Source organism: Mus caroli, chromosome 2, assembly GCF_900094665.2.
Source record: "Mus caroli chromosome 2, CAROLI_EIJ_v1.1, whole genome shotgun sequence".
Lineage (NCBI taxonomy): Eukaryota > Metazoa > Chordata > Mammalia > Rodentia > Muridae > Mus > Mus caroli.
Window position 1 is genome coordinate 17,506,969 of NC_034571.1, and position 13,813 is coordinate 17,520,781.

At 41.7% G+C, this 13,813-nt stretch overlaps 1 protein-coding gene across 2 annotated transcripts in view; it reads right to left on the reverse strand.

Annotated features, from left to right (window-relative positions):
* Positions 1–3,417: 3,417 nt before the first annotated feature.
* Positions 3,418–13,813, reverse strand: part of Enkur (enkurin, TRPC channel interacting protein) — a 26,087-nt gene continuing 15,691 nt past the window's right edge. The window contains exons 4-5 of one of the 2 annotated variants that reach the window (XM_021156625.2): positions 12,542–12,688; positions 3,418–3,850 (exon numbers count right to left, since the gene is read on the reverse strand). In XM_021156625.2, the coding sequence (XP_021012284.1) occupies positions 3,677–3,850; positions 12,542–12,688 (321 nt within the window). In that variant the 3' untranslated portion in view covers positions 3,418–3,676. The remainder of the gene's footprint in view (positions 3,851–12,541; positions 12,689–13,813) is intronic. The other variant, XM_021156624.1, reaches the window with a different exon arrangement.

The following is a 13,813-nucleotide window of genomic DNA, read 5'->3' on the forward strand; positions in this document are numbered from 1 at the left end:
TCATTTTCATTTTTAAAAATCTAAAGATAGTTACTAAATAGAAGATTCTCAAAATCCTTTATTGAGGGCCAATGAGATGGCTCTGTTTAAAGGTGTGAACAGTCAAGCCTGATGATTTCAGTTCAATTCCCAGGACCCACATGATGGAAGGAGAGGACCAACTCTAATGACTTCTGATCTCCATATGCACATCATGGCATACACTCTCTCAAACACACACAATAAATAAATGTACTAAATTCTTTACTGAATAAATTCGTGATTAATATCACAACACATATTCTGGTGACCAATTAGCTTTAGTCCTATGGCCTGAATCGGTCTTTGAGAATAAAGTTTTGTTGGTTGTTTTGCTACTAGGTAAACTAGTTGATACCCCAGCAGAGTTTCACATTGTGCTGAAGAGTCCAGTCCAGCTCAAGTCTGGCAGACTTGGATCTGCAACTAAGTCCCCTCCCCTGAATGTACTCTGAGGCCCTTCAAACCATGTTTGCCTTCTTTGTAAAAGGAGACCAGTAGCCACACAAATAAACCTGTTTTGCCGAGTGACAGCTAGCATAACGAAACAAAACCTGATAGTATGATTCCTGCCCTGTGGAAAGGTAGTGAATTACCATGGTGATTTCTTGGAACTGTCTGTCAATTCTGTGTTACTGTGTCCAGTTGATGCTGAGTCCATTCACATACCATCAACAGAACTTCCCAGGGCAGGAAGAAGTGGTTTCAGTAAGAGGCCTGACTGGAGAGTTTAGAAGTCCTAAGATTAGCTCAGTGGCTAATCTCCTAAGTGGCACATGTAGATGATAATGACTCTTTAATACCTGGCCAGTGTTTGGCAAAGTTTTCTAATTGCTCAGTGTAGACATTCCAAAAAGAAATGAAAGCACAAGTCACTAAGGGTGCCAAAGATAGTGGATTGGAACGGGAGGTTTGTCTGTAGGTAGGCAAGATAGCTCAGTGAGCAAAGTCACTTCCTGCAAGTACAATTCCTGGGACTCACATGGTAGAGGGAAAGAACTAACTGCAGAAAATTATCCTCCGTCCTTCACAGGTGCACACACACACACACGTGTGTGTGTGTGTGTGTGTGTGCAAGTGGGCATGCATGAATGATTGTGTGCATGCACACCCCCTTTCTCTACCCTAATTTCTCCATCCAAGGGTCTAGGCCTTCCTCTCCCTGCCGCTCTTCCCTATATAATCTAGCCACCTTGGTTATGTGACCTTTTTGTCTACTCTTTACCCTCCTGGCCTCTTGGTCTGGTTTCTTCCCTTCTTCACATGACTCAGGTCATGTTCACTCTGGATTCTCCCAGATGTCTCTGCCTCTGACTATGCTCTTCCTTTTATGTCCAATAAACTTTCTCCTTCAAGATGCCTATGAAAGTCATGTCCTTTCCTTTTCAAATTTTTCTTATTTTTATTTTTCTGTTTAGTGTGGACATTTTAACAGGTGTGTCCTCCCTCCCCAGTGATCATGGTCTCTGGTTCTTAGTTCACAATTAAGGGCAAGAATCTGACTACTCATTGCCCAACCACCTCAGGCAGGTGTCTGCCTCTCCTCTGGTCAATAGGGTGGCCAGGAAGGCCCATGAATGGGAGTGATTGCATTTGGAGTCACCCACAATTAAGAGTCCATGGCAGCAAAGCCCTTCCTGAGCATGATGGGGGGAAGACGTCTGTTGGAAGGCGGTCACGAGAAGGTGACAAATTCATCTGAGACAGCATTCTGGGAAATGGAAAAAAATGTCTATAATTTAAAAATGGACAACTACAAAAGTTAATCCAAACCCAAAATCAAACCCCTATCAGTTAAAGACCAGTTTTTATATCTTCAATATTTACGACCGCCTCAGTCATGACTATCAGTTAAGATCACTCCCACGCATGACTCTGGAGTAGAATATTTCTAAGGCTGAATCATCAGATTTTTTTTCTTTTGTATTGCTACTGATTTTGAAATACTTGAAAAGGAATCTGCATGGTAAATAATTCATTAACAAATACTGACCCGAACCACCTTAACCTTAACCCTGGCAGAGAAGATTGGTGGCCACAGAACTTCCTCTTTCATTCACACCAGTAGTGGTATTCATGAGAAACTTCTCATTATTTGATTAGGGTTGGTTTGTTAAAGAAGTTTGTCATTGGTGGCTCAGACAATGTTGGGTGGAACAGTATTCAACATTCGTAGATTGTCCGGTTCACGGTCCTTTGGTCTCTGGATAGGATATAACCTGCCCACTCTGAGTCTGAGGTTCTGGATGTGACCTCCTTACATCACAGAAGAGCTGTACGACCTGGACTGGGTTTCTATTGTGGTTAGTTAGTTACTTTGTGGTCTACTGTTGCAGTTTTTTACCTGGACAAGTGGCATTTTACCATGTAACATCTTTTGTGTTTGTCATGCACTGCCCTTAGTCTACATTTGTCCCTAATTAATAAAAAATTCATAAGAAAACCTTAAGATGAATTTTCAAAAATAGTGGCATAAAAACATTCTCCTCTAAGTATCCAAGCTTTTTAATGATGTTTCAAATTTTGCATATGTAGAATTTTTCAAAACGACTGGTGTAAAAATTCAGTGGAAATAACATAAGCTATATTTCTCTGGTAGTTTGCAGTACCTAACCAAGCTTTCCTAACTTAAAATTTCATGAAAAAAGTAATTTATTTTTTAGATATGTGTAGATTTGTTTCTTATTTTGAGTTGAAGGTACTTCTAGGCACATAAATCTATTGATTAATAAGCTGTGTAATCTTATAAAAGGCTACTTTGGGATTCATAAACTTCATATTTACACTGTACCCAGATGGAAACAGACCCGAGAGCTTAGTGAAAGATTCACAGTAAATAATGGAATAGATCAGAGCATCACAGTCAGGATACTGGGGTTGTGCATTTTGTCTTGATCTTGGGTGATTCTGTTCCTTTTGAATGGTGTGCTGGAAAACTCACCTTGTTTCTGCCTCCCTCACCCCTATCCCCGGTGATCTTTCAGGTCCTGCTACTGAGCTACATCCAGGCCTTCAAGGGAGTCTTTCTCAAATTCTCCCTGGAGCCTTTCATGAATCATCTTAAATTTTCTCCCTTTAAATCAACCCTTTATCATGCATAGTTTTGTGGATATTGAAAAGATCTTGAGTTACAAATAATTACAAATAACCCTGAACCCCTGAGAACACAGGCTTCAAATCTCTGGAGTTTGGAAGCAACATGAAGGAAATGCTTTGGAGTGTCTGGGAGTCAGGTGCCCCAGTCTCTGACAGGCATGGTTTTCTGCACTGTATTATTATTGTCACTCAGGGAAGAAAAAACAAAACAGAAAACAAACAACAAGACAAAGCAAAGCCTCCCAAACCATGAAATGATGAATGTTTTTACTTTTCAAAGTCCAAAATTAATGTTCATGTGAAACACGTCCACAGTGATAGGATGACTGACATTACGGAAGACAGACCCAAGGTGCAGCTTCTGACTTTAATGGTTTGTTTATAAGTAGAACTCTGACAGTGGAGGAGAAAATTTTCTCTAGAACAAGCAAATAATTCAACTATTCTCTCAACACTGCCCCTGCATTTTCGGTGAAAACTTTATTCTCTTTATCGTCCTCTTTGAGAAGAGTGGGTTTAGTGTGATGTCCATGTGGTTTTTTTCAGTCCTGCAACAGTTCGCTCACTTGTTAGCGATGTAGATGATCTTGTGCTTCTCAATGATACTGATGTCATGTTCCAGCTGCTTCATCTCTTTTTCCAGCTTCTGCTTGCGAATCTTCTTTGGTACAGAATCAATGAAGACTGAGAGGGATTGGAACTCTTTGTGCACCTCTTCCCAGTTCTTCTTCAGTCCCTGCAAAGGGAAAAGAGACCTTGACATAAGAGGTAGACTGGAAAAGCAATAAAAAAATTGCCCTTAATGAAGACTGGGAGGGTACAGATGGCTGTTGAAGGAACTTTGGAAATAATAATGTGTCCATCCTGGATTTGGCTACAATAACAGAAAACACGTATAGAAAGCAGAGCCCTGCCCTCTGTCATCTGTTCATCCCTGCTGGGAGCATTTACTTGCTTCACTGGCAATGTGGCTGTAGCTCTATTATATGTAAGTGCAGAGTTATGAGCATCGTGGAGCCAAGCTTATAGCAAATGCTTTGGTAAAAATCAATGATCTGAAAATTGAGAGTCCCAAGTAAAAGTTGGTTTTGGAAATATTTTTTATACATTTATTAGAAAAGTTTTGTCTTTCTAAAGCACATATATGCACACTCATGTATATTTGCGAGTGTGCCTGGGCATGTATGTGCCCAGGTCAGTGAAAGCTAGAATACAATCTCACATATATCATCTTCAGGACCACCACCACATCCTTTGCAGCCCTGGCACTCAGGAACTTAGGTTAGCTGTCCAGTGGTCCCTCCCACTGCTGCCCCCTCCCCCACTGCCAGGATCTACCTGTTTCTTCCATACTCCTGCTAAGATCACAGCACATGTCACCATGCCTGGCACTCTCACATGGGTGCTGGGGATCAAGCTCAGCTCCCCATGCTCACAAGGTAGACACTTCATACAACAAACCTCCCCACCCCCACCTTCACCTCCTCTCTGCCCAGAAGTTTCTGTTTTATCCTTATCCTTCAACATGGAGGTCTCATATTTTATTTAGTAAAATATTATTGTAAGAAAAATACCAAAATTCAATTTTACAATGACCTTTTTGTATATCTTTTCAATATATTACAAAGACTAAATCATCTTCCATATAGTCAAGGGCTCCATACTTCCTGTTAATGTATTCTAGACATTGTTGGAATGTCGTTAAATGTAGAACACATGCTAATTTAATAACATAGTTAATGTTTTATGATCTCTAAAATCAACAAATTTAAAATTAAGGATCTCTTAGGAGCTATAAACGCCATTTCCATCTTTGCCTGGCTACATTTCTCGCTCCACTACACCAGGGGCACCACCAACAGCTCTTAAACTACAAATTCAATTCATTCAGTGAAGTTTTACAAAGCAGCACTTTTCATTCATCATAGATCATTTTATTTACACACTTGTCTGTAACAAACTCTACTCCTGGGCATAATGGTGGAGACAAGAAGATATAGCAGGACTTTCAGAGAAGCCAGACTGTCTGAATTGGTAAACTCCAGGTTCAGTTGGAGACCCTTTCTCAAAAAATATGGTAGACAGTGACAGAAGTCACCCCCACATTGACCCCTAACCTCCACATATGAGTACATATAAGTTGGTTTGGAAATATTTTTTATACGTTAGAAAAGTTTTGTCTTTCTAAAGCACATATATGCACACTCATGTATATTTCTTTCTGTGCCTCGGCATGTATGTACACACGCACACACATGTGTACACTTCCCACACAAAGAAAAAGTAAATTGCATTTCAAGAGAGAAAGAGCAAGCTTTGGAAGTCCACAAAGGAAGCAAAAGGATGCCACAAAAGAGCAGATGCCATGTGAATAAAGAGAAAGCCAACATGGGTCATGTAGGCTAAGAAGAAACAGATGCCATTTCTAAAAGTTGAGCCACATAGGCAACAGGCAGTCCCACCATTAGGACAAGCCCAAAGCAGCATTCACAAGCTGCCATTTCATTTTGACGAGATGGTGAGAAATCCCACAGTGTCATTCTGGGTGACTCAGGGCAACTAACAGGCAGCATCTTGAGCAAGATCCTATTAAAAACCAAGCTTCCTTGAAGTGTGAGGACAGGCCTAGCAGCTTTGGTTTGGCCTGCCACAGGGTCAGGGTGTGGGAAGTCTATGGAGGCAGAAGTAGAGACCAGCAGGCTGGAGGCTGACAAATCCAGGCTGTAGACAAAAGGAAGCTGGGCAGGGAAGTGGATGGGGAAGGATAATCTGACCCCGGAGGCCAGAAACAGATACAAATCAACAAAGAATAGCTCTGCAGTCTGATCAACCTCTGGACCATGATTACTGACTTGCACTGCCGTACAGCCCCAGAAACCTGATGTCTCAGGCATGGTCTGTATACCTAAGAGCTGTTTCCCTCCAACATGGCACTTAGTACTCAAGAGTCCTTGCAGGTATGAAGACAGTTTCTGCTTGACCAGGTCGCAGCGCTGTGATTGCTTCTCACACTCCCAAGACATTTGGGAGAGATCTTCACGTTTGGGAGACATCTCCAGCTAGAACACTAGCTATCCACAGGATGCAGTGCAGGATGTATCTAAAGGTTGAGACAACTGACTGGCCCACAGGCTGAAGAGTTACATGTGGCCAGCAAAGATTCCTGAGAAGACGAGTAAAGCCACCAAAGTAAAGACAGACCTGGTGGACATCTGGTTTCTCAGTATTGACTCAGCAGCAGTGTAAAGCTGGGAAAGGAAGGGAGTCCACTAGTTCAACTGACCCTGCCTCCACCCCAGAACATATGTCAGTGTCAGTTTCCAATCTTCAAGGGCCTTCAATTAGCCAAAGCGATTCTTATCAAAAGAGTGATGCTGGAGGACTCTCAATGCCGGATTTCAGACTATATTAGAGAGCTACAGTAACAAAACAGCATGGTATTGGCTCAAATGCAGATATGCAAACTGATGGAATAAAAGAGAGGACCCAGAAATAAACCCACAGAGATATAACCACTGAATTCTTGACAAAGGTATCAAAAAAACACATTGAAAAAGTGAGAGTATCTTCAAAATACGGGGCTGAAAAAAAAATGGAATTTCTGAGTGTGCAATGAAACTACTCAGATCAGTTCAAAATGGATAGAAGGGATCTTAAGGTAAGACCCCGAAGCTTCGCAGTGACTGGGGAAGATGTGTGGGAAATACTTGAGGACATCAGCAGAGGCAACAGGACTGCAATAGCACTGGAAACGAGCCCAATGATTGAGAGTCAGGATATATGAAAGCAAAGCTTTTCTCAGGGTCTGCAGAGAGGGCTCAGAAGTTAAGAGGACGGGATGCTCTTCTAAAAGACCACGGTGTGTTTCCCAGTTCTCACACAGCAGCTCATAACGATCTATAACTCAGTTGTAGGAGACCCAACACCCTCTCTCACCTCCACAGGCACCAGGCATGTATGTGGTATACACACATACATGCAGGCAAAACACCGATACGTATAAGATAAAAATCAAACTGTATAATAGGCTTCTTCAGAGCAAAGGAAATAATTGGCATAGTGAAGTCAGCTTTCAGAATAGGGAACAAAACAAGCACAAATCATCCAACCTGGTCCATTGGCTAAGAAATGGAACAAATAGATCTTCAAAGAAGAAATCCAGAAGTTGTCTACTCGATAGCTGAGAAAATGTTAATATCCTCAGCCATCAACAAAATTCAAATTAAAACTGCTTGAGGTTCCCCATCTCACCCCTGATAGAATGGCTGCCTTGAGAAACATAAATGACAGCAAATACTGGTGAGGATGTGGGGGGAAAGAAATCTTTATAAGCTGCTGGTAGGACTGTGAGCTGGTACAGCCACTGTAGAAATCATTATAAGGGTTTCTTTTCAAGTAGAAATATCACATGACCCAGCTATATCACTCCTGGTTGGGTACCAGCAGAACTCATAGCCATCATGCTACAGAGATCTTTGCATTTTCTATGCCTATTGTTGCACTACTCACAATAGCTAGGAAAGGGAACAAGCCCAAGTGTCTGTCAGCAGAGCAATGGATAAGGAAGAAGGCGACATGTGCACAGCATGTACATGTTCAGCCTTAAAGAAACAAGATGGTAAGATTGGCAGGAATGGATAGCACTCAAAAATGACTATATATTTTTTCTTTTTCCTTTTCCTTTTTTAAAAAAATTAGGTATTTATTTCATTTACATTTCCAATGCTATCCCAAAAGTCCCCCACACGCTCCCCCACCCACTCCCCCACCCACCCACTCCCACTTCTTGGCCCTGGCATTCCCCTGTACTGAAGCAGATAAAGTTTGCACGACCAATGGGCCTCTCTTTCCAATGATGGTCGACTAGGCCATCTTCTGATACATATGCAGCTAGAGACACGAGCTCTGGGGAGTACTGGGTAGTTCATATTGTTGTTCCACCTATAGGGTTGCAGACCCCTTTAGCTCCTTGGGTACTTTCTCTAGCTCCTCCATTGGGGGCCCTGTGATCCATCCAATAGCTGACTGTGAGCATCCACTTCTGTGTTTGCTAGGCCCCGGCATAGTCTCACAAGAGACAGCTATATCTGGGTCCTTTCAGCAAAATCTTGCTAGTGTATGCAATGGTGTCAGCGTTTGGAAGCTGATTATGGGATGGATCCCCGGATATGTCAGTCTCTAGATGGTCCATCCTTTCGTCTCAGCTCCAAACTGTGTCTCTGTAACTCCTTCGATACAATTTGCTAAACACATGAAACTCAAGAAGAACGAAGACCAAAGTGTGGACACTGCCCCTTCTTAGAATTGGGAACAAAACAAAAAATGACTATATTAAGTGACATACGGAGGCTTCTAAGAACAAAGATCACATTTCCCTGATAAAGAGCACATAGACATAAAAGTATACATATGTGTATGTGCATGCATGTTGCATGTGTGTTCATGTGTTCATGTATGTGTGTGAGTGTGCTTGTGTGTGTGTGTGTGTGTCTATCATAGAAGCAGGGAGGAATCTTGAGGGGGGAGGGGACAGGGAAAAGGAGCAGATCTTAAGCAAGGCAGCAAAAGGAGAGGGTAATGGACCGATGTGACAAGAGAGCAGAAGGGAGGCCCATTGTGTAGAAAGGGACCAGCCAGAGCAGGCCAGAGAGTATGGGAGAGGCCAGTGGGGGAGGAGAACAAACTGGAGCAGAGTATATAGCCACATAGCATGAAGCACATCACAGTTCCCATCACTCTGTATGCCAACTGTAAACACTGGTAACAAACAGGGGAGAAAATAAAATGGACAAGAGATCAGTAAGAGGGGGAGAGACATTTGAAGACCATGAAGGGTTGGTATGATCAAAGCACAGCAAGTGCATTTATGAAAATGTTGCAATGTTTTCCAGTGATTTGTATCACTATTTTGCTAAGCAAAACCAAACAAACAAAACAAAACAAAACAAAAGAACAAAAAAACCAAACCAAACCAAACCAACCAAACAAACAAAAAGGACTGGAAGTATCTTATCTTATACAAGAATGACGTCACAGTAAGTAGAATAAGAACTTCTTTGTGGGGAACAAAGAAGTTTCAGAGATTTACTTCTGTGTTTATGTAAAGCAATGAGAAGATAGGATATGCTAAATAAGACACACTGGTTGGTTGGAGCAATGGGACAGGTGACTTGGCCTCTTTTTTGAGTCAGATTGAAGCAAAGATCTGAGATGCTGAAAGGTAGAAACTGTAATCACTGTACTTTAACTCAAGAGGGAGTCAGGTCAGAGATGCTTTTAATAGCACATGACATGTGTCCTGAAGAGTAGTCCTCAAAGAGACTCTGCTTCCTCCTGGTCCTTCATTATAGAGCCTGAACATGTTTCCACAGTGCACCACAGGGGCACCTACTGCAGAGAGAAAATGTATACATTTATACACTTTCAAATATCAAAGGAATTTCAAGCGAGTTGGGGAATATTTCATATTACTTGCAGTCCCAGAAGCACATCTTTGCCCCCGTGGGCTTTTTTTTGATGGGTAGTTTGCTTTTAACTTCTAGAATGTACAATACTGTCAGGATCAAAGTCAACAACTAAGGATGGAAACTCAATATAATTTTGTATCATGTTGACACAACCCCTTTGTTGTTTTTAAACCCTTTTTTGTCGTTGTTTACAAAAATGGTCTTTTATCCATTGGAGCAATAGAAATTTGTTTTTTTTTTTAACTTTTTTCATTTTTCTTTCTCTTGTTTTTGTACTCAAATAATATTACTTGTGATGTAAATTTTCAAATAGTGAGCTATGATCCATAAAAATTGCCTTTCACTTTCTGTTTTTGGCTCCTTGGCTCCCCTGCCTTGTGACACAGCTAGAATGGACTTCCTGCTTTTTGTCCTTCTGTCCTCTGAGTTTAAAGGCACTCTGGAGGGAGGGAAGAGAGATTGAGCCTCTACCTCGTGCCATCTACATTCTTGAACACACTTTCAGGTGTCCTGTACTGTGAGGTCTTTCCAGCTCATTGTGTACTGAGAACACTGATGGTCCTTTCCCCCCACCGCACAGCAGTCCTATGTCTATAAATGTTGCTGTATTTCCATCTCCCTGGTCTTGGAGGTCTCATATCCTTGCTGGTTCCCTTCAATGGACTTCACTTCTGTCTACCATTCCTTCCAAAACTCCCCTCAGAACCCCAGCTGACTTTGTGTTTTGTTTCTCCACTGGAGCCCAGACTCATACAACTTCCCTTTTACCCAACTTGCCTGTAGTAGGAAAAACAGCAGCCCAGGGTTTGTTAGGTGTGACTTTAGTCCTGACTCGCCAACATAATGATATGTGGCCAAAGGTAAGTGTACCAGATCACTAGAGTAAGGAGTGTGTTTATTTTGTGTGTTAGACTCTTGACGATAAACACATAGATGTCCACAAATTAAGAAAGGGATAAATGCACAGATGAACTGCTTATTATATTTGTATTTAATCTCCTCATCTGTAGAATGAGGTGTTCGGAATCAGGTGCAAAGGGATTGTTACTCATGTGAAGAAGGAGCTCAGGGCATATGTGCAACCACTGTACCATAGAACTCTGCAGTTTTGAGTTGAGTGGGAAGCAAGGCTCGTCAGTAGGGCCACCATTAGCCTTATAACCAGGTAGCTATGCACTGGCTGGAGAGTAAGGCATTCCATGAAGGGTTTACTATTTTGCCAGTGAAGCATCAAATGGAAGTCCTGTGGTGACCAGAAAAGGAATGAAAAGAATGTTTCTCCACTATGGCCAAAAGGCACAGGAGCCTTTTGCACTCTGAGGAAGGCCTTCCTGTTCCTGTTTTCCACCCTCATGCAGTCCTGCAGGCATGATGATCTGGCCTTTGCAGAGGGATGTGCTTCCTGAAGACGAGTAATAATTGAAAAATAATGGGCTACGAGCCTTGTCCTCCCCCAAATGAGCTATAATTCTGCATTTCCTGCCTGCCATGACTACCCCTTCCCTGTATATTTTCAAAACTCCATCATGTCGCCTCCAGAGAGAAGCCCCAGCTCTAGAGCTCCCCCTGCTGTCTAGGTGCTTCTTACTCTGCAGCTCCACTCAACAGCAAGATCTTTCAGTGCTGACAACTACCTTGGGTTTTTCTTAAGCTTCAGATCCACACACACACACACACACACACACACACACACACACACACACTCACACATTCCTGTCTATCTGGTGCGTTTTAGAGATCATGTCTCACTAATCCAATTACAGCATTTTCTGTAGCAAAACTTGGATCTTATACCATTTGTGGTATCTTCATGGCTCAGGCTAATATTGTGTAGAGAAGGACATCTAATAAATCTTTATTTGTGTTTATGATTGCATTCTTTAAATGTTAAGTATCATAATTGCATATGGCCCATTTTCAACAGTTATTAATAAGATAAAGTTTGTTTTTTATGGTATGTGTGTATGTGTGTGTGTGTGTGTGTGTAGTATTTATAATTAAGGGTATGTGGGTGCTATGATGCCTGGGGAGAGGTCAGAGGACAACAGCAGGTTTTGGCCCTTACCTACCTTATTTGAGATAGGGTCTCCTCTATATGCCAGACTAATTGGCCCATGAGCTTCCAGGGACTTTCCTGTCAATCAATACCTTCCATGTTCACATAGGGGCCCTATGCATAAACAAAACATGTACTACCACATTCCATGTTTTATGTGCCACAATCATCAGACAAGCTCGTTACTACTGAGCTATCTCCCCAAACGAATTCTCTTGTTTTATGAAGTCATTGGATACTGTCTTGTAGAAAGCTTTCAAAATATATGTAAAAAGAATCATTATGCCACTTCTTTAAGGGTCAGCGTGGTGGCAGAAGAGGACAAGCAGGGGCTTAGTAACAGCTCTGTGCAAATGACAGTGTCACGCCCTGCTCATCTCTTGATGCCTCACATTTCAGATAGACCTCTTCCATTAAACTAAAACGACGATATGTCATATGGCCTAATTATTCAAAATAGAGGAACCATATGTGAAACCTAATATCCATTCACGCAATAACCTGGGTAGCTGAGTTACTAGAATGGAAAAGATACAGCTTGGGGACAGCTTCAATTATTCTAGAGCTCCATCTAGTGAAAAATAGCTCCGTTATGAGTACTTTAAAAGATAAATTTAGTGAATGGAAGTAACTATTTTCTCACTCCTTTAAAATATCAGTTTGCTGTAGGAGAAAGTGGGCTTCCTTACAACCTAAAAGCACCAAATTGGAAACAAAATATTTTATGAATCTCTCTATTATGGCTTGCTTTTATTTTTTCCTTTCTCTTTTCAAAGAGTAAGCTTTACTGAGCACTTTTGCTAGAGCCCAAAGAGACTGCTTTGTGGCAGTGGAAGCTCCAGCTTCCATAGCAGGGCTGGGGGGTGGACGAAGAGTTAGAGAGGCCTGAAGCCCACAGGCTCACCTGCAGAACGGCCTCCCTTTCTTCGTCAGAGAGTCTCTTCATGGCCGCTTTCTTGAGGTTCTCCTGGATGTAATTGTCATACTCTTCTTGTGCTTTCTTCACATCCTCATTTCGCTTGCATATGTACTCAGGTGTGATGCCATAATCCTGGGAGGATTTCCAGAGAAAAAAAAGCCAATCAATTTCCTGTGAGCAGTCTTCTGTGTGTGAGCATAGCAACTGGGAATTAGAGAACAAGAAAGCTTATTGTCTTCAATATAAAAGAAAAAACAAACAAAAATAACCCAACAAACAAAAACTAGGCAAATTGGCAAAATCCAGCCATTACACATACACACTTACATGCACATACACGCACATGAGTGTGCACACACGCCACTTCCAAAACTTAGAGCTAGTTCATTCTGATCTCTTAAAATAAGATGCTGGACCAGAAAGTTGGCTCACCGAGTAAAGGTATTTGCCACCAAGTCTTACAATCTGAATTCAATCTCCTGAACTCACATGATGGAAGCAGAGAACTGACTTCTATAAATTGTCCTCTGACCTTCACATATGTGTATATACTTGGGCACGCACACACACATACCACACACACACATAATACACACACATGCATACACACATGTACACACACATAACACACATACATAACACACACAACACACATAACACGCACACACAACATACACATAATGTACACATACCACACATACCACACACACACATGAGAGAGAGAGAAAGATCTTGTAACAATTTGTTTTCTCTCTTCTATCACCAGTGTCTCTTCTTAAACTCTAGACTATTTTTTTTAGACAGAGTAGCCCAGGCTGGCCTTGAACTCTTTATGTAGACCAGACTAGCCACAAATTTATAGAGATCCACTTGTCTCAGATTCTTGAGTGCTGAGACTAACATCACCATACCCAGAAACTTTCACTTTTAGGTGCTGGCTTTTCTGGGGCTGTGGAGAAGGTTCAGTGGTTAGAAACCTTGCTGCCTTTGCAGAAGACCTGCGTTCAGTTCCTAGCACCCACTCAGGTAGCTCAGAACTAGCAATATCTCCAGTTCCAAGGGAGATGTCCTCTTCTTCTAGGTACTGCAATGATATACACATGGACACATGTGCAGATACACAGCTAAAAAAATAAAATAAAGTAAGTCTTTTAAAAAGAGTTTTCTTTTCTTTCTTGTATAATTTAGCTTGAAATCTCTTGAGTATCTCCGAGGTGCCTTCTCTCTCTCTCTCTCTCTCTCTCTCTCTCTCTCTCT